Source organism: Monosiga brevicollis, genomic scaffold, assembly GCF_000002865.3.
Source record: "Monosiga brevicollis MX1 MONBRscaffold_4 genomic scaffold, whole genome shotgun sequence".
NCBI classification, from domain to species: Eukaryota; class Choanoflagellata; order Craspedida; family Salpingoecidae; genus Monosiga; species Monosiga brevicollis.
The window spans coordinates 453,168-479,949 of record NW_001865041.1 but is presented as its reverse complement, the minus strand read 5'-3'; the positions used below and the strand labels follow the sequence as shown (position 1 = coordinate 479,949).

General features: G+C 55.2%; 8 protein-coding genes across 8 annotated transcripts; 4 read left to right on the top strand and 4 right to left on the bottom strand.

Moving 5' to 3' along the window:
- Nucleotides 1-489: 489 nt before the first annotated feature.
- Nucleotides 490-1,825, bottom strand: MONBRDRAFT_17929 (uncharacterized protein). Its single transcript, XM_001743570.1, has 5 exons — nt 1,603-1,825; nt 1,437-1,501; nt 1,121-1,300; nt 929-1,012; nt 490-810 (listed from the first exon to the last, which is right to left on the bottom strand). The coding sequence occupies exons 1-5, from the start codon at nt 1,631-1,633 to the stop codon at nt 535-537; spliced, it is 636 nt and encodes a 211-aa protein (XP_001743622.1). The 5' UTR covers nt 1,634-1,825; the 3' UTR covers nt 490-534.
- A 1,987-nt stretch (nt 1,826-3,812) lies between these two features.
- MONBRDRAFT_340 (uncharacterized protein) lies at nt 3,813-5,937 on the top strand (the record flags this gene model as incomplete). The annotated part of the gene is made up of 8 exons (XM_001743816.1): nt 3,813-3,920; nt 4,014-4,530; nt 4,683-4,991; nt 5,111-5,166; nt 5,241-5,312; nt 5,436-5,552; nt 5,657-5,722; nt 5,857-5,937. Coding segments are annotated over 8 exons (1,326 nt in total), but the record flags the coding sequence as incomplete, so codon positions are not given.
- Nucleotides 5,938-6,753: 816 nt separating this feature from the next.
- Nucleotides 6,754-11,422, bottom strand: MONBRDRAFT_6228 (uncharacterized protein; the record flags this gene model as incomplete). The annotated part of the gene is made up of 10 exons (XM_001743569.1): nt 6,754-7,290; nt 7,427-8,404; nt 8,524-8,646; nt 9,075-9,218; nt 9,330-9,398; nt 9,637-9,714; nt 9,794-10,205; nt 10,333-10,611; nt 10,754-11,162; nt 11,308-11,422. The coding sequence occupies 10 exons, from the start codon at nt 11,420-11,422 to the stop codon at nt 6,754-6,756; spliced, it is 3,144 nt and encodes a 1,047-aa protein (XP_001743621.1).
- A 1,060-nt stretch (nt 11,423-12,482) lies between these two features.
- MONBRDRAFT_15132 (uncharacterized protein) lies at nt 12,483-13,748 on the top strand (the record flags this gene model as incomplete). Its single annotated transcript, XM_001743815.1, has 7 exons — nt 12,483-12,548; nt 12,655-12,718; nt 12,800-12,819; nt 12,954-13,026; nt 13,153-13,262; nt 13,493-13,572; nt 13,685-13,748. The coding sequence occupies 7 exons, from the start codon at nt 12,483-12,485 to the stop codon at nt 13,746-13,748; spliced, it is 477 nt and encodes a 158-aa protein (XP_001743867.1).
- A 519-nt stretch (nt 13,749-14,267) lies between these two features.
- On the bottom strand, nt 14,268-16,781 carry MONBRDRAFT_23375 (uncharacterized protein; the record flags this gene model as incomplete). The annotated part of the gene is made up of 4 exons (XM_001743568.1): nt 14,268-14,357; nt 14,478-15,686; nt 15,810-16,000; nt 16,112-16,781. 4 exons carry the CDS (start codon nt 16,779-16,781, stop codon nt 14,268-14,270), a joined length of 2,160 nt encoding a protein of 719 aa, XP_001743620.1.
- A 427-nt stretch (nt 16,782-17,208) lies between these two features.
- On the bottom strand, nt 17,209-20,747 carry MONBRDRAFT_17922 (uncharacterized protein). Its single transcript, XM_001743567.1, has 12 exons — nt 20,684-20,747; nt 20,459-20,506; nt 20,225-20,341; nt 19,661-20,102; nt 19,307-19,561; nt 19,155-19,222; nt 19,001-19,070; nt 18,730-18,863; nt 18,493-18,588; nt 18,298-18,355; nt 17,481-18,181; nt 17,209-17,354 (listed from the first exon to the last, which is right to left on the bottom strand). Exons 1-12 carry the CDS (start codon nt 20,738-20,740, stop codon nt 17,277-17,279), a joined length of 2,124 nt encoding a protein of 707 aa, XP_001743619.1. The 5' UTR covers nt 20,741-20,747; the 3' UTR covers nt 17,209-17,276.
- Nucleotides 20,748-22,462: 1,715 nt separating this feature from the next.
- On the top strand, nt 22,463-23,099 carry MONBRDRAFT_6225 (uncharacterized protein; the record flags this gene model as incomplete). The annotated part of the gene is made up of 3 exons (XM_001743814.1): nt 22,463-22,481; nt 22,595-22,714; nt 22,876-23,099. Coding segments are annotated over 3 exons (363 nt in total), but the record flags the coding sequence as incomplete, so codon positions are not given.
- A 174-nt stretch (nt 23,100-23,273) lies between these two features.
- Nucleotides 23,274-26,256, top strand: MONBRDRAFT_209 (uncharacterized protein; the record flags this gene model as incomplete). The annotated part of the gene is made up of 5 exons (XM_001743813.1): nt 23,274-23,516; nt 23,713-23,952; nt 24,158-24,810; nt 24,946-25,134; nt 25,590-26,256. Coding segments are annotated over 5 exons (1,992 nt in total), but the record flags the coding sequence as incomplete, so codon positions are not given.
- Nucleotides 26,257-26,782: the final 526 nt, after the last annotated feature.

The following is a 26,782-nucleotide window of genomic DNA, read 5'->3' as shown; positions in this document are numbered from 1 at the left end:
CCGAGTGCTGATGGGCGATTTGCCGCTGCGGCTCAGCGGCCATTGACGCAAGGGCACGCCAGTCGCTTTTTTGATCTGGATCATGCCATTCATGGCACTTCTTAACGCACCAGCCAACCTTGTGCCATGTGCTACGTTGGTCGTGCCACCGCGATTGTTGAAAGTTTCTAGTGCAAAAACTGTTTTGACTGGGTTGTATCTATCTGTAGTCGGAGGGATGCGCGGTCCAGAGAGGGAATGATGGAAAGTTGTTGCATTTGCGGCTGTTCCTGACCGACTGTGATTTATCACACCTCGCTTGGATCGCGCTCAATGCAACGGCTAACGCGTGCAAGGGCGTGGTGGCACGCATAGGCGCTGTGCGCCTGAACAGACATCGAGCAAGCGAGTGCCTGACACGAGAATTGAATCATCATATTCATGCACTTGTCAACGAGAGAGAGAGAGAGAGAGAGAGAATAAAAAATTGTTTTGAAGAAAAGACAACGAGAGAGCACAATAGAACGCTTTGCAACTCGGCCCTTCAAGGGCATTTCAAGACCGGAGGGCGGCGAGGCGCTGGCTCAGCTCATCCTGCTCAGCCTGACTGGGATCAGCTTGGGCTTGATCAGGCACTGCTTGTCGACCAGCAGGGGCAAAAGCAGCGGCCAGGTCCATGTTGCTTTCATCTGCCACCTGTTGCAAGAGGTTATCAATCTGGTCTTCAGGCGCCGAGGAGGCAAAAGCCGAAGACATGGCATTATCCATGACACCCGTGCGCACGTCCAACTCCTCAAACTGTGACTCGAATTTGTCCATAACAGCAGCCAGCTGTCAAGAAGCCAGGCATGAGAAGGAAGACAAAGAGGCACCAATGTTGTGCACGTACGGCGTGCATGCGTGTTTGTTGAGGGTGAGTACGAGCGGAGCCGGGTTTGATTGCGGGGACGGCACGACCACTTGCCTTTTCAAGGTCCATAGAAGCCATTGCCTTGTCCATGCCTTTGACAACACTGCCCATTTGCTGTGAGACCTATTGACATCGGTCAAACGCCATATGCGCGTTCCAGAGCGTGAGATCACCCGGGGGTGGGCTAGCCTACGGGCACGGGAGCGCAACACTTTGGCTTGCCATTCGCACCTGTTTCATGGACATGGCACTGTTGAGTCTTGAAACTGTGGCATCAATGCGAGAGGACATGCGCAGGTAATTGGTGGCCTCGGACTTTTGTCGGATGGCACTCTCAGCCATGACTCGGGCTGCGTCTTGATTGCCCTTTTCGAGATAATCCTTCACCTTGCGCTTGCTCTTTTCCATGTCCTGAGCAAAGAGGTTGAACCAATTTTTGAGCCGCGATCGATTGTCGCAAACAGTGACAACCAGACTAGGTTCCATGTCTCCAGCCCGGCGGTGATTGAATGCGTGCAGAAACGTGGCGCTGCAAGTGTCCACTGACCTTTTCCGACTTTTTTGACTGTCGCTCCAGCTGCTTTTGCGTCATCTTCAGATTGAAAATGACATCTATTGATCCCGCAAAGCAAGGAAGTTCAAGCGGAAAGTGAGCAACGACGGGCAGTCCCTGCTTGTCAGCGCTGGAAGGTGGTTCAGACCAGAGCACATACCGCTCATATTCACAGATTGTTCCTGCCCCATCTTGCACGGTGTGCGGGCTTGACCAAGTCAGCCTCGCCTTCTTTGCAAAAGCCACCAGCCCCCCGCGATGTGCTTGACGAGATGCCTCTATCGATGGTGCAGTGTCTGCCCCTCTCTTTTCGTTGACTGTCACCGTCGAGTGTCGCGCCTTGGTGTCACAGCCGCCGCCTTCCAATTGAAATTGGCGATGAGTCCCCGCAAACTGCGCGCTCCTTTGTTCTCTCTCTCAAGCTCTCAAACGCCTAAAAGCTCTCTCAAACTCTCTCTCAAACTCTCTCTCTCTTCTCTAATCCAGCACACGTACATAGGATGTCAGACGAAAATTCGGGGTGGTTTTCTTTTATGCCGACTGGTTTCGCGTTGTGCTTACAGCCAAGTTGCATTCACCTCCTTTGACACCACGACTCAACGAGGTGGAGGTGGGTAGCTAGCTCAAACGACCTTTTGCGCGACGGCTCCGTCCTCCGGGCCGCGCCGTTCTGGGCAGCACAGTATTGTTTGAGATTATTGGCGACAGTGCCTGTCCCATATTGTACCAGACGCAGCCACGCTGGTAGACTGGCGTTGGCCGTATCGAGTGCCAAACTGCCATTGCCAATGTCACTGCAGCTGGACCCCAAGTTGTCACGAGTGCCCGTCCCCAGCTCGACGTGCTTGGCAGCACGCCGACCGTTCAGGCAACGCAAACATGATGGCGCCTAAGGTTTGGGGGTTGCTGCAGCAGTCGCGCGCACGCCTGGCCCCCCTTGCTTCAGTGCACGGGCCAGTGCCTGGCACAGCGCGCCTCTGGTTCTCTTCGATGACCCGTTCCCCGTCGGTCCCAGTGCGCCCTCGCTGGCTGGATGGCCGCCTTTTGCGACCCCAACGTGCCTCCTCAGGCCAGCAGGGCCCCCGTCGAACTGACAGTAAGCCATCTCAGGAAGGCCATCGTGAGCGTACTCGCCGAGCTTGGGAAGATTCTGTCCAACGCCAGCGCAACCGGGAATTCTTTCAACAAGAGAATGAGCGCCCAGGACCCTTTGATCGAGCCCGGCGCTCCGGTAGCAACCCACCGCCAGACCCACAGCAGCCGCCACGCCTTGGATGGCAGGACCTTATTCTGCCGGCGGGCCTCATCTTCCTCATGACCGTGCTGATGGATGACAGCAGCGAGGCGACGTACCGCGAAATTTCTTGGCAAGAATTTTACGCCAAAATGCTGAGCCGTGGTGAAGTGGATAAACTCGTCGTCAGCCAGGATGGCAACTACATTTTTGTTTACCTCCACCCAAATGCCGTTATTCCAGTCCGTATTCAAACCATGCAAACTTGCTGTCCTCCTTGCTAGCCCCTTGGCTTCAGACATCATTGACCCCACCCTAGCCCCGTGCGAGCTTATTGCTGTGTCCTTTGCTCTCCCGTGTCTGCTCGCAGGGCTATAACCGCCAGCCAGGCGAACGACTCCCTCACTTTCGCGTCTCCATCGCCTCAGTCGATGGATTTGCGCGCAACATGGAGGTGGGTTGCGTACTTGGGATATCTGGTCGACATCTTGCCCGGCACTCTTCCGCGAGCCAAAGTAACCCTGGTGGGCTCTTTCATGTTGTGGTGTCACCCTTGAATAGGCCGCTTCCAAAGACTTGGGCATTGACTTGCTCGCCGAAATTCCTGTTCTCTATCTCAAGCCAGACGAATTTAGGTGGGAACGAGGGATTCCTCCGTGGGCGCCCCTCCGTGTTCTTGCTTGCCCCTGTTACATCATCTTGAGACAAGTCACTTGCATCAATCTTATTGTCGTTGCCCTGCGACCCCGAAATCCGGGACCGTGCTCATCGCGTTTGTAGTGATACACTTTTGGGGCTCTTACCCCTAGCTTTCATCCTAGGCACCTGGATACTTCTGTCTCGCTTTGCCGGAGGTATGTTTATGAAGCGTCCCATTGTTTTTCGTCGGACTTGGGGGTGCCCTCCTCGTGACGTACGCCCGCCCGCCCCACCTCTACTTGACCCTCGCCCTTTGGCCTGATCGCATTACTACGCTGAACTCGTCTGATTCCCGCCCCCGACAAGGAATGGGACCGGGGGCAGGACGCGGCGTGGCTTCAACGGCACGCCAGCGTGGCCCCTTTGAGCGCAACAACATGTCAAATTTTGGCAAAATGTCAGCCTTAAAAACCCATCGCGAACTGCCCGACACGAGCTTCAACGACGTTGCTGGCCTCTCTGAAGCCAAGGTCGAGCTCAAGGAGTTTGTTGAGTTTCTCAAAACCCCAGAACGATTTGAAAAGCTCGGTGCAAAAGTTCCCAAGGTACCTGGACGTGCCACAATGCTTTTTCAGGCCTCGAATACCAAGGACGACTCGTCTGCTCACTTGTCCCACCTTACCTGCTTGCTTGTCCAGGGCGCCCTCCTTACTGGCCCGCCAGGCACGGGCAAGACATTGTTGGCCAAGGCCGTAGCAGGCGAGGCTCAAGTTCCCTTCTTTGCAGTTTCAGGCTCGGACTTTGTTGAGATGTTCGTTGGTGTTGGTCCCTCGCGTGTCCGTGATCTTTTCAAGCAGGCGCGAGGAGAGGCACCGTGCATCATCTATATCGACGAGATTGACGCCATTGCACGCGCGCGAGGCAAGAGCAATGGTGGCCGCAGCAATTCGGAGCGCGAAAGCACGCTTAACCAGCTACTTGTGGAAATGGACGGTGTTGACCCCAGCACCGGCTGCATGGTGCTTGCCTCTACCAATCGTGTGGACATTATGGACAAAGCCCTTCTCCGCCCTGGCCGCTTCGACCGTCAGATCTCGTGCGATCTGCCAACCCTAAGCGAGCGTGCTGAGATTTTTGGCGTGCACCTGCGTCCGCTTTACCTCGACTGCGGAAACCGTGCCGCCCTGCAAGATCGAATGGCTGCTTTGACTCCAGGTTTGAATCCTGTCGTACAACCGGGCCGGTTGACCCAGCTCATCGTCATGACGTTTTGCTTTTTGTCCTTTTTTTTTTTTTTTTTTTTTTTTTTTTTTTTTTTTTTTTTTTTTTTTTTTTTTTTCCAAACTTTCTTTCTTCTTCTTCTTTAGGTATGAGCGGAGCGCAAATCGCCTCCGTTTGCAATGAAGCAGCTCTTCATGCAGCACGCCTTGGCCGCAAGGCCGTGGTGGATGCCGATTTTGACTACGCGGTCGACCGCGTTAGCTCCGGAATGGAGCGACGCTCGCGCGTCATCTCCAAGGAGGAGAGAAAGATTGTAGCTGTACATGAATGTGGCCATGCCATTGTCGGCTGGTACCTGCAACACACAGATCCGGTCATGAAGGTGTCTCTCGTGCCGCGTGGTCAAGCCCTCGGTGTCACCCAGCTACTTCCCAACGACCATCATCTGTTTTCCGGTGCGTTCCAATGTTCTCCGCCTTTACATAACTGCCTGTCTAGATTGGAAGCGATCTTGCCCTAGTCCCGTGTGTCTGACCAACATTGATTCGGCGTTCTTTGGTCGTGTTCCCTATAGCTGAGGCTCTCAAAGACCGCATGGCCGTTCTACTGGGAGGTCGGGCCGCTGAAAAGGTGGGCCCTTGTTTGCCAAACGATGCAGCTCAAAGGTCGTGGGGCTCACTGGAGGGTGCAAACCTTGTCGACAGATCTTTTTCGATCGCATCACCACCGGAGCCCAAGATGACTTGCAAAGGGTGACACGGATGGCCTACTCTTATGTGCGTCGCGCCCAATGTCTTTTGGCACTTGCCTCTTTTCATGCACTTGCAGAGAGTTGATACTTGGGTGCCCATCGCATGCTGTCTTTCATGTGTGCTGACTCATCTCATCTTGGATCCCAGGTGACACAATATGGCATGTCCAAGCGCATGGGGCCCATGACCTACCGGATCCCTGCGAGCGGCTCAGAGGGCAAGAAGGGGGTGGCTGATGCCACGGCTGAGCAAATTGATGCTGAGGTACTGAGAAAGACCATGGTTGCCCTCGTGTCTACACGACAGCTGACTTGGTTCATTGCCTACACTACAGCTGACTTGATTCATTGCCCATGCCTGACGCTTAGGTTGCCCAATTAGTGGAAAGCGCCTTTGTGCGCAGTCTTGAGCAGCTGCAAAAACACCGTGACAAGGTTTGTAGCCTATGAAATGGCTGGCATGGCATGGCACGGCTTGGCGTGTGGTTTGATTCAAATGTAATTGGTATGGCTTGTATGTGCCATTCGCATGCCATGTCAATTCTAATCACTGGCTCGCTATGCAATAGCTCGATGCCATGTCTCAATCCTTGCTGACCAAGGAGATTCTAACCTATGAAGACTGCGTGGAATTGCTTGGCCCTCGGCCAGGTGATGCTGCCAAGCCCAGCTCTACGCTTGACTTGTCGGAAAAAGCCTAAATCTCCGTTTCAACTTGCAACGATGCCAAGTGCCTGCGCGCGGTGCGCCACACATGCGGCATCAGAAAAAAATAATTTACGCAAACCCAACTTTTTTGCCTACAGAAGATCAAGGATTCGTGGCCAGCCAAAATGAAACAAGGAAGACGTACCGTTGCCCTGCCTGTACTAAGCCCTGCGCATCCTCGGTAGTCATGTGCAAAACGGCTGCTCGACTATCCAATGATGTGAGGAAGCCACTGCCATGAGCCGCATGCTTTGACTCTTGAAGGAAACCCATGCAAGCACGTACGTGGACTCGTTGTTCCCTTGAAGAGCCAACACCACAGTATCATCATCAACCTCCAGCCTGACCAGGTCGCGCACATGAAATATCAATACCACATCATGAGTATGTGTGTGCGCGACAGCAAAGTTGACCGAATACCACCATTGGATCGAGTTCAACAATGCCCAGTGCAGATGAGGGGCAAGCATCGTGCATGTATGGCCAAGCGCCCTCCTTAACGCAAAAACTGACTTGAGCACGGCCGAGAGGGGCCAGGAACGTTTCACGGCTCCGTCAAGAGCTACAAATGCTAGTCCAAGATTTGACATTTCGAGCTCAGCCTCGCCGCATAGCGCTAAATATTGAAGCACCAGCCCCATCAAAGTTGTGAGGGTAAACGAGTGGGCGCGTGGAATGGTTGGTCGCGAAAGGCATGGATACACAGATGCAGGTGGAGCGGGCCAGGTGACAAACCCCAGTGAAAAGCATCTGTCGTTTCAAGCACATGGACCTTGTATGTTGTGCTGGGCATGGGCGTTGTCGATTGGGCGTGTGGTGGATCCACCTGAACACTCGAGCTGGATGCAAGAATGCCATTGTCTCGGGACTGCCGTGGGCTCAAACGAGATAGCAATGGGGAAGAGACGAAGGGAAGCACGCCAGATAGCGACCGCATTGGCGAGTCTTGTAGAGAGACGCAGCGCGATGCAGACGCAATGGACCGGCTGGAAGAGGCGACGCTCGAGTTGGAATTGAAACGTGACAGAGGAGCTGCACTCAAGGCAACCACACAAGGATGCTTGTGTCAAAGAGAAGTCGAGCCAAGCACGGGCCAGCGCGGTTTGGAGCAACCAAAAAAACCTACGTCGGTCCTCCGTAAAGCCTGAACTATCCCGCTGAATGCGCCGTGGCTTGGTGCTCAGCAGCGTTGGTTCACGGCCAGGTAAATCGCTGAGATTGGACATTGAATCGACGCTCTGCTCGTCTTCATGCAATCGCGCGCCTAACGGCAGGCTTCGGCGCGGTATTTTAGGCTGCAAAGCGGCCATGGTACAAGCCAATCAGATGTGCCACGAATAAGCAAAGAACATGTGTCTTCGAGGGCGTGAAGCAGGATTGTTGATGCAGCAGCGCGGTAACGTCAAACGCAAGGGCATGATTTCAACAAACCGAGACGCTATTGCCCAAGGAAGAGCTGGTTGAGTCCACTTTGTGTAGGTCCATGAGCGAGGCTGAGCAGGAGAGGGTGCCCACAAGACCTCGCGTCGACAAAGTATCATCCAGCACCTGGTGCGTGCGTTGCATACGCTCCCGATGAGCGTTGGATGTCGCGTTTTGCAAATCGCGTAGGGCCGCAATATCTTGTAAAATTTCACTCTGTCGCACCGACGCCCAAGGGAAACACAGAGTACGTGCGATCCATGAGAAGAGTGCGTGGTAAAATAGGCAGAGCAAGCACCGATTGATGGTGGAGTCAAGCGACAGGCAAGCAAATACCAAGCTTTGAGCATTGGGTGAGCGCGTCTTGACGGACGCAAGATGCAGTACATTTGAAGTGGTGGTGCGCGTCTTGTTGCGCTCGCTACGCAGACTGCGACGCATGGGTTGCAAGCGAGGACCAGGGCTTTGGAGGATCGGAGTAGATCGGGGTCGCGGCGTGATATCAGGCCCTTCGGCCGTCGCTGTAACGTAAGCTCCATGAGTTGGAGTGCCCTGACAGGACAACTGCTCCTGTCTCGCAGCCGCCTCTTGCCGCACTGCATCGGCTTCACGTTGGGCTTGATCTGCTTCGCGACGAGCCTCGGTTGCTGCAGTCGTAGCTGCATGCAGCTGATCTTGCAAGCGGTTTGAGTGCTGGTCGGCTCTCAGCAGCTCCTGGCGTAGTTGTGCTAGTTGCTCCTCCGCAGCGCGGCGTGCGTCCGTTTGGCGTGCCAAAGAGTCTTTGGCCGTGTCCAATGCAGAGGAGCGCGCTTCCACCTCTGCGACGAGGTCGTCCAGTTCGCGCCGCAAACTGTTGAGCGCGCGAACATCGGCGCTGCCATGTGCCGAGGTTTCCAAGCGTAAAGCCCGCAACTGCTGTTCCCGGTGTTCTAGCTTGAGTTCGTGCTCGCGCTCAGCGGCCTCAAAGCGCTGTCGCCAGCGCTCCACCTGTGAGATGCACCAGGTCCACAAGATCATCAGAGCGGGCGGAACGCCCAAAAGGTCTCCCGCATCGCACAACAGCAACGCAGGTGGTCACAATTCAAAGTTTGGCCCACTACGTGTACCTCTGTGCTCAGCTGCGCGTGTTGCGCGTCCACAGCAGCATACTTCGCTTCAGCTGCCCGAAGCTGTTCCTCCAAGTCCGACAGCCGCTCGTCTAGGGGTGTGCGCCCAAATTTAGTGCAACTCTCTTAAATTGAGAGGTCCATGCAAGTCGGCAATTTAGCATACCGGGCAGATCCATGCTTTGAACGCTTTGAATGCCTACATCTGCCGTGTCTGGTCGCTGGCGTGGCTATCATGAAGGCACCATGGAGAACAACGATGGATGATCAGAGTGGCATTTAGAGCCGGCACTGCCTGTCAGGCTCCGGAACGTCTGGAGGCCACGCTAACACTGCCAATCAGTTCCAAGGCCAAAAACGGGAACAACAAGCGCTGCCAAGCACCAACCGGAAGATTGACCGCCCTTGCTGTTTCAATGGTTGAGTTGGACTGCGTCGCAGGGTTTGATGCCTGCGTCTAAAGGGGCAGCGGCACTTGTATCAGACCTGCTTCCCGACCTGCCAGCCTGATCCGACATGTGGTGAAATCAAGGAACACCTCAACCACGCACCAGCTGCTCGAGGCGCTCTTGCAGCTGCTGAGAGCTGTACTGGAGCCGGCGGTTCTCCTCTTCAAGCTCGTAAATGCGAAATTCAGACTGTAAATCAGGGTGCTGGACAGGCGTTGGAAGCTGATCCAGGCTATTGGTGCGAAGCTACAGCGCAAGGATTGATTGGCATGTGAGAAAAGTGTGAAAATGATGATGAAGTAGCCTGTTTGAGATATGCCAAGGGGCACCAGCCAGTCTGAAGCGATGAACACAAACCTCGTAGTCGCGAGCTTCTTGCTCCAGGAGCAGGATTTGTTGACGCAGCTCCTCAATGGTGGCTTCAAGCTGGGCATTGATATCAAGAAGCTGCCTTTGCTGGTCTCCTGAGGTGAGCAGTTCAAGCCGAGTGCGCTCCAACTGATTGGCAAGCTCTTGTTGTGTTTGCCGCGAAAAGCTAAGATCCTGTCCATGCCGCGCATCGGCACAACCGTCAAGACACATGTGCGGTGATGCGTGCCCTCAAGAGCAAAGGATTCCAAGGATGCGTGCTGGCAGGCACACGCGCGGTTGAAGTGAGACGTACGTCCGTCAGTCGATGAATGCGCGCTTGAAGCTGGGAACGCTCGAGCTCCCCTTCGCCGTCCGAACGCTCCTCTGCTGGCTGTCAAAGCAAATGTGACGTTGATCAGTTACTGAATCTCCGAGACCGACAGCGAGGGAAGGGGGGTGAGAGTACTAACACGGCGAGACAGGAGTCGCAGCTGCTCGAGTTGATCTGCTTGCGCAGCGTGCGCAGCCTTGAGCTTGTCATGAGCTGTTGTTGTTTCCTGCAGCGAGCCTCGTAAGGTTTTGATTGTGGCCTTGAGATCGTACATGTCTTGACTAGCAAGTTCAAGAATGTCGTCGCGTTCAGCATCGCGTCTAAGCATGGTAGCGCGCAATTCCTGCATATTGGCACGTAGTTGTTGCTGCTCAATGTCTGCTTCGTTTTGCAGCGCCTGCATGGAGCGCTTGAGCTCATTAAGACGCTCGATGAGGGCGGCACAGCCGGCAAAAAAGAGCGAATCCTTAAAATTGGTGGGATTGCCGTCGAGATCCACGAAGAGATCAAAGCTGGTCACAAACTCAACAAAGCTCAGACCTCCATCACCACTGCAAGCACCGGGTGGATGATGACAGAATGGCAGTCAAGGTCACATTCCCGACAAAGCACGGCGGCGCAAGTGTGGCAGCAGCAAAAGGGAGAGGGCTAGGATCAGCAAGCGGGGGCGAGGCGTACTCGTAGTCGAGGCGGCGCATCATGGACTGGAGAAAAGCAGGGTCTGCATAATCTGTGGCATTGCGACTGGAAAGATCATCATCACCTGGGAACACGGTGAGGATAAGCACGCGGAGACCATCCAGAGTTATCAGCCGCGTGTTGTTATCCTCCACGCTGGTGTAGAGTCGCTGGAGGGCATTGAGCTTGTCCTGACTCTGCCCCAGCTCGTCGACCACATCTTCGACGGAATACAACGAGGCTGTATCAGCACTGGGCTGGTTCTGCTGGTGCAAGTAGCTGCGATAGCATAGCAGTGGCAGAAGGCAGGAGGACCATTAAGCCTAGCCAGCTGCGGCATCATATGTGCGCGATGCAACCGATGCAACCGATGCAGGCAAAGGGGGAAAAAAAAAGGCAAGGGGGCACGCCTTGGACATACGTGGCTCGAAGCCTCTGATTACGGCGAAGGCTGTGGCGCAGGGAAGCTGAGCCAATGGATTTGGCATCATCCGATTCGTTATTTTGGTCCACTGTCAGGTGTGCGGTTAGAGCTGTGGGATCGTTGAGGTTGTGAGTCACAGTATGCAAGCCTGGTTCGGGGCTTGAAGGACCGCTACTACTGCTGCGGAGGCCGCCGTCATTGCTGCTGCTACTGCTGCTGCTGTTGTTGCCATGCCCGCTGCTCTCGGTGTATTTGCCATTGCCAGCCTCGCGCGACTCGTGCTTGGTGGGGGACACGGCTAGCGGTGAGGACCGGCGTGGGCGCACGGGCGAAGGTGCATCCCCGTTGTGCAGCAGCGCTCGGCCATTCGTCACCGGGGCGTGTGCGTGAGCAGCCGCAGCCGCAGCTAGGGATCGAACAAGCAAGGATTCGGGGTGTAGTTTGGAGCACCAATTGAGCAAGTGATGGCTCGGTGAGATACGCACATCTGACTCGGTAGGTTCACCATGGCAGGCAAGCCGGTGCTGTGGTGCACGCTGCAAATGACCCACCGCTCCTTGCTTCGCCTTCGGCTGCCGGCTGGGCTGTTCGTCGAACCTCATTGATGAGGTCGGTCATGTTGGAGGAAGACGTGCTTCGGTTCGTGGCAGCCATGGCCACGGCCATGCTTATGCCAACAAGGTCGATGAATCGAGCAAAATAGATGCGCGCACGGACTGCACGGCATGGGCTGCACGACACAGAGTGCTCCCGACAACGGTGATGAGTTGCGCGGTACTAGGATCAGGCTCGTGCTACAATTGAAGATGCCGCAGAGAGTGTGCCACGCACGCTTCAGAGACAAGGCTTTGCGCCTCAGCGGCGGCGGCGCGTGCTTTTTTATGGTCTCGCAAGTTTGAGCACTTTCAAGGGCACGACCGATGGGTGGCCGTTCAGCATTTGCAGCAAACGACCACGAACCAAATGTTTTTGGGACTGACGTGACCGGCACATCGGCTGGTGGCGCTGGAACAAACAAGTGACCGGTGATGGTACCCGCCTGGACTCGACCGGGTCACCGAGCAACCACCTGAATCGTGCTATGCTGTGGCGGGCAAACGAGAGACTCGAGCCCGTGTGTGTGTGTGTGTGTGTGTGTGTGTGTGTGTGTGTGTGTGTGTGTGGGTCGACAGTCACTCATGTCCTGTCCCTTGCCCGTGCAGCTTCTGCAGTGCCAGAGCCGCAGCCGTCGTCAGCCGGCCTTCCACTCTTAGGAGTGTTGCGCGCGCGCTCTTGAACGACTGTCCGCCGCGTCGTCATGATCGGGATGAATTCAACTTGACCCCCAGCATCGCCTCCTTCACCCCTTTTTGCATGCATGTAGGCATGGCTTACCAGCAGTAATTACAGCTGGTAGTAAGGGTGATTGAAAGTGTGTCGATTATCATTCTTCCGTACACGATCGTTTTGATCGATTTTTTTTTCCTCTCATATTTTTTTTTTTTTTATCTTGGCCAAGTCGTCGTTGTCGTGGCTGTGTACTTGGTCGCAAAGTCCATCAAGGTGTGTCCCATTACAAGGCATGGCGCGCCAACGGTCCAGAGCGTTTTGCACCTTGCAAGACCCCCTATGTATGGCCAAGAAATGGCCGACACGGAGGCCACATGAGACGGCCATTCAACCAGGCTCATTCATTGCCGCGAGCGGACTGAGCGTGAACCTCACGCACATACGTGTGGCCCTTAGAATGGCTTCCTTGGCCGTGGAGCGCCTTCAGGAGGAGCGCAAGCGCTTTCGCAAAGACCGCCCTTATGTATGAACAACATCTGCATCTGCCCCTCCTCTGGCGGGTTGCAAACACATGGTTTCACATGAGCAAACTCATGCACTTGCATTCCCGTTTCCATTTAAATGCGCAGGGCTTTTGGGCCAAGCCATTGAATAATGAAGATGGCACCAAGAACTTTCTCAAGTGGGAATGCGGTATGCCCGCGTCCTCACCCCATCTGACCTGCCGTGCCTTGCAAGCAAAGCCATGGTCTCACCTCCTCGCTCGCTCACTAGGCATTCCCGGCAAGCAGGATGTGCGTAGGCTATCCCACCACTAACAACAACAGCACTTGAGCTGACGCAGAACACATGACTTTTGTCTTTACTGTCTCGCTGTTGCTTTATCCTGCTGACTTTCTGGGTGGCTTGCTCTTTCTTCACCTGGTAGACGGACTGGGCGGAAGGCACATATAAACTTATCATGACTTTTCCCGAAGACTACCCCATGCTGCCCCCCAAGTGTACGTTTTCGCTGAACAGACCTAGCGCGTGCCTCCAAGGTGCACCTGCTCTCCTTCTTGCTTTTTTTTTTACTCAAGCTCTTTGCTGGTGGCATGGCCCAACTTGATCGTCTTGCGCCGTCGCAGGCTGCTTCAGCCCACCCCTGTTTCACCCCAATGTCTATCCATCTGGCTCCATTTGCCTGTCCATTCTGGACCATGAGAAGGACTGGACCCCTGCGATCACAGTTGTTCAGGTAAGGAGTTGCCCCATGACATGCACACCCCTGGGCTTGTTTAACGAAGACCGGGCCTCTGCCTCTCTTTCCCCGTGCCCTTTGAGCTATGTCTATGGAGACCGTTGCCGCCACGGTCACGGCAGTGGGCGATGGCAAAGCACCCTGTTTGCTCACTTGATGTGCCTATGCCCCTCTTGACTTCCCCGCTTTGCCGTCTGTGTTTGAATGACCTGGCACTGCAACCCAAGATTCTCAAAGGCATTCAGGACCTGCTCGACAACCCCAACAACAACGATCCCGCACAGCTTGAAGCTCACACTTGCTACAGGTACAGCTGCACCCGCGTTCTCAAACATAAACAGTGTCATGCTGGATTTATCTCGACCCCAGCTGAGACCCCTTGGCCGGTCGCACTCAAGCTTCTCCTGGTACTTGTTTAGGCAAGACAAGGAAGAATACCGACGCCGCGTGCGTGAGCAGGCCCTGAAGTTTGCCACTGCATAGTCATTTGCATGGCAGTGCACCGCAACGCTACCGAGCGGATTCCCTGGCTTTTCGCGCCTCAAACACGCCTCACACACATTGGTGCCACGGCCATGGACGCCCGGCAGCCCTGCGCAGCACGTCTGCCTCGCACTCAAGGACTTGACACCAGAGGCCCTCTACCACTCTTGTACCCTATCAATGTCAGCTGTCAGTTGTGTCCGACCGTGCTTCCCATACGTTTTTTCAAAAAATTTAAACAGATAATGAGGGCCATGGTTCAGTTTGCTCAGGCATGCCACTCAAAGGCAAAAACAGAAGGAAAACAAGAGCATGATCAACATGCCGACAACCTCAAAAGTGACAGGATGGTCTGCACGGGCCTGCCGCGCAGCGAGGAAATTCATCATATGAAAAGCAAAGCCAGAACATGTCTACCAGATCACGCATCATCCAACAAATACCCGACACGAGAAGCTGGATGATCCCACATGTCCGATCGACACGTTTTGCTTCCTTAAAAATCACAAACTTTATTCTTCAAGTTGCAGATTCACTCGGCAGGTCGTCCGGTGACGCGTAATCCCACATGGAGTGCTCCTCCGACGCCATGTCGGTAATATAGTATTCCTACAGCACCGCAACGCCACGCTGAGGTCAGGGTGCCACGAGCCAATGTCACACAGACACACACAAACGCACATGTCGAGCTGCAACACGCGCAAAGCGCAAGCCCGGGGCCTGCCGAACCTGATCTCGAAAGCAGTAGTAGAAAAAGCTCCAAACCTGTCGTGCCCCAACGACCTGAGCCGCAAGCTCCTCGATATAATCCTTCAGCAACAGATCCCGGACGGCACGGTCCGTGATGGTTTCAAACAGAGCAGTTGTCAGGCGCATGTCCGTTAAACAGTCACCGTATACGTGCTGGGCCGTTGGCAGGCCACCAACTTGCTGTGCCGCGCACAACTCCGGCTGATCAACAAACAGGGCCTCATGTCCAGCGTAGCGCTCGCGCAGCAGCTCGTCCAGGAAAGAACGCGTGCGCTGGTAACCCACCATCTCATTGAGCAACATGTCCACATACAAGCGCAATGCAAACATGCGCCCGCGTCCATCGCGCAGACGATCAAACTTGTGATCCATTGTGTAAATTGACTCCATATTCTCCCGCAACTCGTCGTCGTGCGAAAGGGTGGACAAAGAGAGACTGTGTGGCGTCAACGTCTCCACGCGATGCCACACGTATGGTGGAATATACACCGCATCACCAGGGCCCACCTCCAATACCCAGGCCCTTCGGTCATTCAACGCCATGCCACCAGAATTGCTACCCGAAGAACAGGGGTCAAGCTGCGACTTGTGCCAGAGAGGGTGCACGCGGGGAAACATGCGCATGTCCGGCGCTGCTGAGGTGGGGTAAAAGTAAAAGCGCTTGCGGCCGCTCATCTGCACAAAAAGGTTGTAATCTTGATCAAAATGGAAATGGGTCGTGGCCCCGGCCGTCGAGAACCACACGAATTGGCGTCGGTACATCCAGTCATCGGACGTCAGGTAGGCACAAAAGTCGGGTCGCATGTGTCGCAACAGACCCTCTGACACGGAGCTAAAGTAGGACAACTTGGCCGCAGGCGAACCACCTGCAGCTGACGCCTGCGCGGCTGCCACATTGGCCTCAATATCTGCACGTGTCAGGTCCTTCACCTCAAAGGGAGCTTCCCAATGAACGTCGGTCTCTTCGCTTTGAGCCAGGGGTGCAGCCATGTCTGCATCTGAGTAACGCCCATGCCGGCTCACTTTGACATCCTCAAACACATCCAGCCCAAAGTCGTCTAGCAGCGTGCTCAGATTCGTCCAGCGTTGCCGCCCTGCCCAGCCCTGAATGACTTTGCTATGCACCAGCACTGGTTTGGCTGCTGCCACCAATGTCTCCATGAATGGTTCTTCGCTCCCCCGTGCATCCTGCAAACCCGGCACGAGAAGGGCGGCACCAAAGTGATGAGGATGCCCATGGCATTACGCCGTGCAAACCCGTAAGAGTGCATCTCACAGATTCCATCACGTCCATTGGCACGAAAGCCATACCAGATAGTTGGTCATGGGGTCGGCCGCGATGGGTGCACAGTGAGCATCTGGTGCCGACATCACGTCCACGTGCAAGGCAGCCGCGGCTGTCGGTGGACGAGAGGCTGGTGCATATGGTTGCTCATTCACAAAGTAGCCTCGTCCATGAAGCTCGAGTAGCTGCTGAGCAGAGACGGTCCGCAAGTATCCTCCTACACTCAAGTGCAGACCACAACATGTGGCGGCGATTGCAGCCCGTCAGAGACACATATGCGGCGCACAGGCCCATGATTATGAACGTGTCTTTCATGGCCCAAACCAACCTTTGGCGAGGATGTGTGCTTGCAAGGAGTTGGAGGCAATGTCACCCATGGAGATGAGCGCCTTGAGGGTCGGAGCGCGTCGAAAATAGCTGCCATCGGGAAAGGCGCGGTCAGCCTCTGCAAAGCCTACGCGCTGAGAAACGAAATCTGCACCCGGCAGACTCAATACCAGCTGTAGGGTATTCGGCCAATCTTGTATTACGTTTGCAAAGATATCAGGCGAAGGGGGCGCCTCCTTGGGGTCCCAGCCTCCGACCAGAACGACCCATCGGGCACAGGGCGTCAAGCGTGATGCTGTGAAGATGTCGTCCAAAAGCTTAAGCAGCGAAGCCACTGTTGCCTCGCTCGCTGGAGAAGCTGCAACCTCATCCTCGACAGCTGCCACATATATAGCTTCCCATTGCAAAGAAGATGCGATCGTACGGACGGGGCTGCCATGTTGGAGCCAGGCCAGTCCGGCGAGGTGATGAGCAGTACGTTGCTGCTCGAGCTGCTCGACCACACGCACGAGCAATTTCGGGGCCACGCGACCCACTGTAGCGAGGCCCATGATACAGGGATCGGGAGCCGAGTCAGCACCACAGATTCCAACCCCGATCATCATGGACAACACCACGACTGCCAGCCAAGAGCAGCCGCGCTCTCTCGCTGGCTCTGCTGCTCTCAGCATCTTGGTGTTTGATCTACAAAATGTTTGGACATCAACTTTGTTTTTCTTTTTTTTTTTTTGTGTGTGTGTGTGTGTGTGTGTGTGTGTGTGTGTGTGTGTGTGTGTGTGTGTGTGTGTGTGTGTGTGTGTGTGTGTGTGTGTGTGTGTGTGTGTGTGTGTGTGTGTGTGTGTGTGTGTGTGTGTGTGTGGTCTTGCTGCGAATATGCCAACGTTATCATTGTTTGTCAGCTGACTCAGCGGTGAAGATGAGAAATACCAAGCTGGCACGCAGTTTTCAAAGGTGACGATTGTCATTTTAGGGTTGAAACCGAAAAGTGGCAAGAGTAATGAGTGAAAAAAAAAAAAAAAAGCAAGACGTGGGGTGCTGGTGATGGTTTCCTCCCAAAACACCAGAGCCCACCCAGTGCATGTGCACACAGAGCACAAAGAGCAAGTCACAATGCAATTGCCAACATCATGGCAGTTATAGCGACGTGAAGCGAGAAGCTCTCGCGCCTACTTGTCCTGCTCGGCAGCGGTTGCCTCGTCCTCAAGCTCAACAATCAGCTCGCCATCATCCAGCGTCTCACCCGGCTGGGTAGAAAACGCGCACGGCGCAAATGTTCGTCAAGGCACAGAGATCAGAACGGTGAGCCAGGCAAGGAACAGGAATCAGGCAGGCGACAGAGCGGGGACAACCCGAGATGAGGCTGGACTGACCTTGACATAAACCTTCTTGATCTTGCCGGCGCGGGGTGCCAGGAGCTGGTTCTGCATCTTCATGGCCTCCACAATGGCAATTTCCTGGCCTTCAAAGACAGTGTCGCCTTCCTTCACGTTGAGAGAGATGAGCGTTCCCGGCATGGGTGTGGCCACAAAGTTGTCCATCTTCTGAGTCTTCTTCTCGGGCAGGATTTCAAAGCAGCGCTGCTCCTCTTGAGTACGCACGACCACCTCAAAGTCCGTGCCCACATAGGACAGATGAACCTTGTGGGGGTCCTGGCTGACAAGCTGCACAGTAATGGGCTCGTCGTTGGCGCTAGCGCGCAGCACGGGCGCATCATATTCGACATTGGCCAGCTCGATCGTCTCACCACCCTCAAAAACGGCCGTGTAACGGAAGTCCTCGTCCGACTGCTCAATGGTGAAGACTTCACCGCCCAAAGTCACGCAGACCTTGCCGGCGTAGAAGGGCATGGCGGGGGAAACGTCATCCTTGATGTACTCCTGGTCACCGAGGCAACGCGACATGTGCAGGTAAGCGGCCACGGCCACCAGGCTGTGGCGTTGCTTCTGACTTAGCTGGTAGCCAGGGAAGCCGTCGGGGTAAGTCTCTTGCAAAAAGCTGGTGGAGATATCGCCTGAGACAAAGCGCGGCTGCTCAATCACGTCGCGCAGCAGAGGAATGTTGTGCTTCACGCCTGCAGGCCCACAAACGCGTTGGAGCATGTCCAAGCCCCACACAAAACAATGAATCCTCAAAGACGGTTCAAAGGTGCTTTGACATGAGGGGGGGGGGGGGGGGCACCACACATACCACGAATGACATAGTGGTCCAGGGCATCGCCCATGCGTTGGAGAGCCTCATTGCGGTCCTAGAAAGAGTCCCAGAAGATGAGTGAGGGGCGAATGAGAACTAAGGGGAGAGGATGAATGATTGCCAGTGCGGTACGCAGGTCTAGTTGTCGTGGGTTGGCCCGAGAAGGAAAGGACGACGACGACAGCAACACACCTTGCCATAGGTGATGAGCTTGGAAATCATGGGGTCGTAGAACATGCTAATCTCGCTGCCCTCGAAAATGCCAGTGTCCACGCGCACGCCCGGGAGCTAAAAAAGAGAAAAGAGCACGAACGACTCGTTGGCACATGAGCACCGGCAATCAAGACGCAAATCGAACTGCCGCGATCAATCCACCAAACCACCACAGGACACGGCTGGGCGACCAGTGCGTGGCAGCGGACGTCGTACGTTGGTTGGCTCAATGTAGCGGTGCAGATGACCGGTTGAAGGCAGGTACTTGACGGGATCCTCGGCATAGACACGCGATTCAAAGGCCCAGCCCTTGATGCCAATGTCCGATTGTTTGAGCGTAAGGGGCAGTCCTACAAGGCACAATGGTGTGCACATCCAGGGCAATCAAGGGAGAGAAAATCCAAAATGAAATCAAAATCAAATACATGCACCAGCTATAGTGACGGGGAGTGAGGGTGCAGCAGGGAAAGGATCCAAAGGTTCGTACCAGCAGCGACGCGAATCATTTGCTCGACGAGATCGACGCCGGTGATAAGCTCGGTAACAGGATGCTCGACCTAGATGTCCCGAAACACGCGAGTCAACTCCTGCTTGTGGGCCAACAAATGGGCACCCGTCGATTAAGGGTGAGGGGCGTGTACCTGCAGGCGAGTGTTCATCTCGCAAAAGTAAAAGTTGCGCTGAGAATCGACCAAAAATTCAACGGTACCTAAGCGCGCAGCAGAAGACCGGAGCAGTGTGAGTCTCAATCATGTCGGCCCAGGAACAATGATCACAGGCCACAATGACCAACCGGCAGACTTGTAGTCGACGGCGCGGGCAAGAGCACAAGCCTGCTCGCCCATGGCGCGACGGGTTTCCTCGTTCAAAAAAGTGGAAGGAGCCTCTTCAATGACCTTTTGGTTGCGGCGCTGGATCGAGCATTCACGCTCGTTGAGGTAGATGGCGTTGCCGTGGCTGTCGGCCAAAACCTGAATCTCAATGTGGCGGGGCTTATCAATGTACTTTTCAATCAAAAGGCGGTCATCACCGAAACTGGCCTTGGCCTCTGCAGAAGAAAAACGATGGAAAAGCGCGGAGGAGAAGGGGCGCATCAGTTGATTTGAGCGCAATGTCGGACATGGGGAAGGAAGGCTGACCAACTGACCCTGGGACGAGAGGCGATAACCAGCTCGAACTTCGGCATCGTTCCAAGCAACACGCATGCCCTTGCCACCGCCACCAGCTGAAGCCTTGATCATGACGGGGTAGCCAATCTCCTGCGCGAGCTGGATGGCATGATCCGGGCCCTGGACGACGCCAGAGAAGCCAGGAATAATGTTGACACCGGCGTCCTCGGCGATTTTCTTGCTCGCAATCTTGTCACCCATGACCTCGATGGCGTGGGTACCCGGACCGACGAAAGCAATGCCATTGTCCTCCAGTAGCTGGGCAAAAGCCTTGTTCTCCGAGAGGAAACCATAACCAGGATGCACTGCCTGGGCGCCCGTGAGCTTGATGGCCTTGAGGATGCGGTCCATGCGCAAGTAGCTATCGCTGGACTGGGCTGTGCCGATCAGGACCTTTTCATCGGCCATGCGCGTGTGCAGCTGTCGTGGCCACCGGCCCCAGGCAACGGTTTCAACAGGGATAATGAGAAAGGAAGCGCAGACAATCGGAAGGGTAAGGACTCAAGAGCATGAAGTGTGAGTGCAGGCGTATCCAAACCAACCGCATCTGCGTCCGCATCACTGTGGACGGCGACAGTCTCGATGCCAAGCTTCTTGCAGGTCTTGATGACACGGCAGGCGATTTCACCACGGTTGGCAATCAGAAGCTTGTCAAAGAGCTGGGATAACAGCAACAACGCCGATAGCAAGGCAGGCGCACGACCAGCCAAACCGAGGGTGATGAGATGCATGCATGGATGGCGGGGCGGGGGTACTACTGCCTCATTCAAACACACCTTTTCTGGAGCATCTGTACTGAGAAAGCGGAGAGCCCCATACGACGCCTATGTAAGCCAACATCCGATGAGGTGGGGCGGCGCAACGGGCGTCTGAAGAGAAAGGAACCACAAAAGAGCCGCGACGAGTCGGCCTCGGGGTCGAGCGAAGGGTAGGGGGAGAAAGGTAGGTGGTAGGACGAGCAAGACCGAAAACACCGAGGCAGCAAAAGTCTGGCTTCATACCGCAGGTAGGACGCGAACGGCTGGGGCAGCCCGGCGCAGATGGTGGCCGAGCATCATGGCTGCAGTCTGCAGGGCAAGGCGGCAGCAAGCGCGCAGCAACAAAGTGAGCGCGCACGGCGTGCACAGCCAACGTCCGAGGAGTGACTTTGCAGCCCCCAGCGAACCCATATGATAGCACCCTCTGCTAGTTCCAAGAGCTACTCCCCCTTTTCATCCCATCCGTAAGCAGCCATCCAATGCAACATGTCTCCCCCCCTCCCTCTCTGCCTGCCTGCCCTGTCGCCGAGGTCGCTTAGAACGCGTTTGCAGGGCCGGTTTGCATCATGTGGCCGCTCACTGACTGTGCACGGAGAGAAATGAAATGAAGAGGCGAATGCAGCAGCACACCACCCTTGTCATCCAAGTCCGTCAAATGATACACTTTATACGTGGTTTAAAGTGTGAGTATGTCGCACTTTAAAGATAATAAGTGGGGTGGTTACCGGCATGATAAATTGGTCGCAACAGTGGTTGTGACCAGTCGACCTTTTGGCTGCTTCTGTCCTATGGTTGGCGGGTCATACACGGCTGCCTCTGGCTTGATCTGGAGTAACCATTTGACTAATCTGACGTTGTTTGGCTTGGACTGAAGCTTCATCTGGCGTAACCAGTCGTTCTCTAGCGTTTGTGGCATGACAAGCACATACTTTTGTTTCCAACGTTGCTCGACAACATCATAGCCCAGGTGTTTCGCTCTCAACCTCTCCACTTGCCTCTCTGTGCTTCTCAACCCTCTCAATGCTGTTGGTTTTCTGACAACTTCTCTCAAATTCTCCCTCAATCCAGTCAACCCTCTAGACCCGTAAGGGTATGCCTTGAGAAAATTCAATGTCAATACCATGCCGCTCACCACCTCTGAATCTTGTCAGGATCCTCTCTGAAACTCTTGCCATCCCTCAAACAGTTTCAAAAACTCTCATCAAACCACACGTCGCCCGCCACTTCTCTTCTGATCGAGGTGGGTGAGCTCGTTGGGCGGTTGAGGACTTCAACTTCGTCTGCTGCTGCTGCTGTTGTTTCCTCCGTGCACACCACCCCTTCATGCACGCATGGATAACCAGCCAGAGATCATCTACGCCTCCGCTTCCACCTGTCCACTTGTCTTGCTTGTCCTTGTTCTCCCAGACAAGGGTGTGGTTGCACTGCCATTTTTGGCGGCAAAATCAGGCGAGTTGGATGTCTGTCTCAGCGCAGCTCAGGCCCTTCCTCCCTTTCACCCCTCCACCCATCCCCCTCAGCTACATATACGGCGCCTTCATATACCCCCAGCCATCCCTGCCTCACCCCAGCATCATCATTTCCGGGCCCCTATCGTTTCCAATGACTGGTTTTCTGTCGTTGTTATTTTATTTTTTATTTTTCTTGTTTTTGGGGCGAGAGGAGGGTTGGTTCCTCGTTTGTCATGAACTGTGGTTCTGGGCAAGCCTGCCGCCTATCGTGACTTGTTACCCCACACCTATCAAAGACCGCCCACTGTGCTCCGGTTTCTATTTCCATGGCAGCCTGCACTGAGCTGTTCTTCTTTGCCGTTCCTGACTTGCGCACCTTGGCTCACCCCAGATCCCTTGGCGCTCCGCCCGATGCCTTTTCCGTTTTCGTGTAGATCGTTGAGCGGGACAGATCCCGCCAACGCCGCTCTCTGCGTGGAAAGCTTGCCAGCGGCCGCGAGGGCCATTTTCAGAGCTCTCAGATCTGAGACTCTGGCATGTGGCTTGGAGACTGCTTTCTGCCACCCTCGCCATGCCCATGACCAAAGAAGGTCAACCTCGGTTTTACCCACACCTCTGTGCTGATTGCCCGAAAAGCTTCGTCAGCTTGCGGCCTCTCACTTGCGCCTGCCGTCTTGCTCGTCTGCCCTTGTACCCCGCACAGAGGCCCTTCGGGCCCTGAAGCTGCTCACTGACATTCGCAATAGCGTGCCCAGTGAAGAGACGGCGCCCTACGATGCCCTCATTGATGTCATGCAATCCCGTCTCTTCGTCGCTCTCCTCGGTAGGCCTTGCTTATTGTTGCTCCTCCTGTTCTACCTGCTCCGCCTCCTCCAAGAGAGACGCGCCGGGTGTTTGCGGCGCTGAACAGAGTTGGCCAATCTTTGCCTGTGAGCTGGCGAATCATAATATGGCGTCCAAATCTTTGCCTGTCGCCCCAAACAGAGCTGCAAGACTTTTACTTTGATCGAGTGGTACACCGTTCCAGTGCGAGCGGTGCCTCGCCCCTGCGTCCCCGCATTTCCTCCATTGGTGGCGGGAGCAGCGTGGCTCCGCAAGACCTGGAGTGGGAGCATGACTACGATGTCGGGGCCGGCACCTCTTCAGCTCGCGGCGACGCACCCAGCGACAACGACAGCGCCCGGTCCCCTGGCGGCTCTGTCTCCTCGGTACGCCTCGTGGTACTTTGGGCGTACCTTGTTTGTGCTTGGTGCAGCGTTCTCCGCGACCTGCCCTCCGTCCCCATTCATTACTTCTGATGTTGCCTTGACACGTAAATAATACGAACCCCACAACACCATACATAGCAATCCCAGAGCTCGCGGTTGGAAAAGCTGCGGATGGAGGAGGTGGTGCTACGCGCAGGCTCGGAAGGCCTGGGCATGTCCATCACGGGTGGCACTGATCGGCCCCTGGTGGCTGGTGATAATTCCATCTTCATCACAGATATTGTACCTCACGGTGCTGCCAACCGCACGGGCCGACTGACCCCCGGCGATTCAATTGTCTCCATCAACGGCGTGAGCCTCGAGAACAAGACGCATGGCGAAGTCGTGGCGCTCCTGCGTCAAGGCGGTGCTCTTAATGTTCGTTGATGCCGGCTCCCATCCGTTTTCGTCCCCCCACTCAAGCCCCTTTCACTTTGCGCCCATGGCAATGACAGCCTCTCCGCTTGGCCTCATTTGCTCTTATTCTTGCCGCCAACATTATGCACTGCCAACTTGAACTTAGATGGTGGTGCTTCACGGGGCGCTCAACGCGACCAAGCCACGTGCGCGCCAGGAGTCGAGTGCCTCGATCATGATGACGCACACCGAAACCATCAGTCTACACCGCCAGCATGGCCGCGGACTGGGCTTTACCATTGCCGGGGGCCAAGGCAGCCCCCATATCGCCGGCGATGATGGCATTTTTATCAGCAAGATCATTCCCGATTCCGCCGCCAAGGAAGACGGTCGCCTCGCCGTCGGCGATCGGGTCCTCTCTGTGCAAGGGGAATCCTGCGAGAAAATTACCCATGAGGTGAGTTGTTCCACCTGCACACATGACTCGAAAATGGAGGTGGCTTTGAGAAACACACGCACCGTGCCTCGCATGTGCAGGCAAGAACCGTTCAGTAACTCACAGCTCGCTTGGCTTGCTCACCCGATTTTGACGTGTTACTATTTTTTTCCTCTCTCTCTCTCCCTCGTTGTGCCGCCTCTCGTTCTCTTGCGCAATTTGTTAGCGCGCGGTTGAGATGCTGCGCAACCCTGCCAGTCCGATTGTGCTCGTTGTGGAGCACAACGCCTTTCACAAGGCCACAGCTGAGCTGAGTCGCTCGCTCGGCCTCAAAAAGCCGGCTGCCGTGCCCATCACCCGCACTGGCACGCTCAAGTCGTTTGGGCAAGTCAACGCAAGCCTGCAGCTTGAGGCCTCGCCCTTTGACGCGGCCGATAAGATGTCAGATCTGCGCACCGTCACTCTCTATAAGGGCAAGGCTGGCTTTGGCTTTAGCCTGCTTGGCCCTGCCAAGGCCGGGCCTGCAGAGGAGGGTGAGCCCGTGGGCATTTTTATCTCGCGCATTTTGCCCGAGGGTGCTGCGATTGAGAGTGGACAAGTATTTGAGGGTGATCAGATTCTTTCCATGAACGGCCAGGACCTCGCCTTGGCCAGCTATCGCCAAGCCGCCAACCTGGTCAAACACATTACTGATGGTGTCATGACCCTCAACCTAACCGCCAACCCCGGCATGTACGACTTGTACAAGCAGCGTATGGCCGCCGTCCAAGCCAACACGATTGAAACGAGCAAGGAGCTCAATCAAATTCCCCAAGACAGCCTTTGCTTGCGTGCCCTGTTTGATTATGACCCTGCGCAAGACTCGAGCGTCGCCTCCAAGTTTCGCAAGAAACACCTTTTCCGGTGCGTCCGTGCTGACCGTGCCAGGGCTCCTTGGCCCATATGCCGCCAACCGGTGCTTGCTATCCTGCATTGAGCCCCGTCGCTGACACCACTTTTGCCATGCTTGTCCAGCGTTACCCTACACGACGTGTTTGTGCTCATTAAGGACATTCATGCTGATTGGTGGGAAGTGCAAGATGTCCGCACCAACGTCAAGGGCCTCATCCCTTCCCGTGCTCGGTACGACAGTCACGCAATGTTCGGCGTCGGGCTAACGGCAAGGGAGAAGAAAGAAGAAAAAGCACGCAGCATACTTTTGACGTTGCTCTGTCCTGCCTGTGGCGGCGTCCTCTGATTACCCCTTGCCTTTGAAACTCGATATTTTCTAGGGCTGAGCGCATGCTCGGCGACATTGCCCATGATGGCTCGAACAGCAACGAGGCAGAGCATGAAGCTGTCTTGGTTTGTGTTTGCACAAGGGCTCGGTGAAGCAAACCCGAGAGGGGCAGTGCTTCCGACGGGGGAAATACCAAAGTTTGCCTCTTTTGTTTGCTCACCCACGCTGTGCGCCATGGTCGCCATGTGCTCTTGTCGATGCTACTGTTGTAGGGCTCTCAAGGCAAACGCAAGCGATCCTTTTCATTCCGCTTTGCTCGGTATGTTGATCTCCGTTCCGACTTGACCCGCCAGCCCCACTTCCTACGCACCTTCCTTGCGCCCTGACGATACTAGCGTGCTGCTACTGTTGTTCTGCTCCTTGAATGCCTTCAACGCAGGCGCTTGAGCTTTGGTCGCCGCAAGTCGTCATCCAACGTGTCCAATGGCTTCTCCGGCCGTCGCCGGGGTGTGTACGAGGCAGTACAGCTGCATCAGGCCACAACGCAGGAGCCGCGGCCCCTCCTCGTGTTGGGACCCTCCAAGGACCACATCACTGATAAACTCATTGACGAGTATCCCACGGTTTTTGGTTCATGTGTGCCACACACGACGCGCGACCCGCGCCCAGGAGAGCGCGAGGGCGAGGATTATCACTTTGTGAGTATGGCTGCTATGACCAAGGCCATTGAAGACGGCGAGTTTATCGAAGCGGGCCAGTATCGCGCGCATTTGTACGGCACCTCTATTGCCTCAGTGCAGCAAGTCGTGCAGCAGCAGTTGAGCTGCATCCTCGACGTGTCCGTGTCGGCCATCCCGAAGTTGCATGCCCACAAGCTGTTCCCCATCGTCATTTACCTCAAGCCCGACTCTGTGTCGTCGCTGCGCCAACAGAACCCTCACTTTTCCGAGGAAACGGCACGCGAGGTCTTTGCACTTTCACAGCAGGTGGAACGGGATTACCGTCACCTGTTTACAAAGGTGATTTCCAATCTGGACCTGGATAGCACTTACCGCCGCGTTCTGGATACGCTCAGCATGCAATCTCGTGAACCATTTTGGGCCCCTCTTGGGAAGGCCCAGCTGCCGTGAGAGCCCGACTCAACTGTCAGGATGGCAGATAAAGCCTGTTGGCTCATGAATTGGGAGCCTCATTTGTGTGTTTCAGTGTGGTCATGCCGTGGTGTTGCCCCTCTGCCCCAAGGCTCTTGGGCGCTTGGGTTGTGACTGTGTGCACCTCGCAGTGTTGTGCTTGTACTATTTCAGACCTCTGCCGGTGACTTTTACACTGTTGAGTTTGCTTAAAGAGTTGGATGGTTGATTGATTGGTTGGTTGGCTGATTGGCCGGCTCGAACGTTGTTGTCGTTTTTTCTTCTTCTTTTTTTTTTTTTTTGTTTTTCTTGTTTGGAGCGACTCTCCTTTGCACGGGAACCGTATTATTTTGACTTGACGGTAATGGCTTGAACAGCTCGCGCAGGTGCAATTGATGGCGGCTTCTTCAAATATCACCTCGAGGCAGTGTATTGCCGACCCCTTTGCCATCACCCGACCGTCGTCAAAAACGAGCCTTGAGCCAGGTTCTCGTGGCAGCCT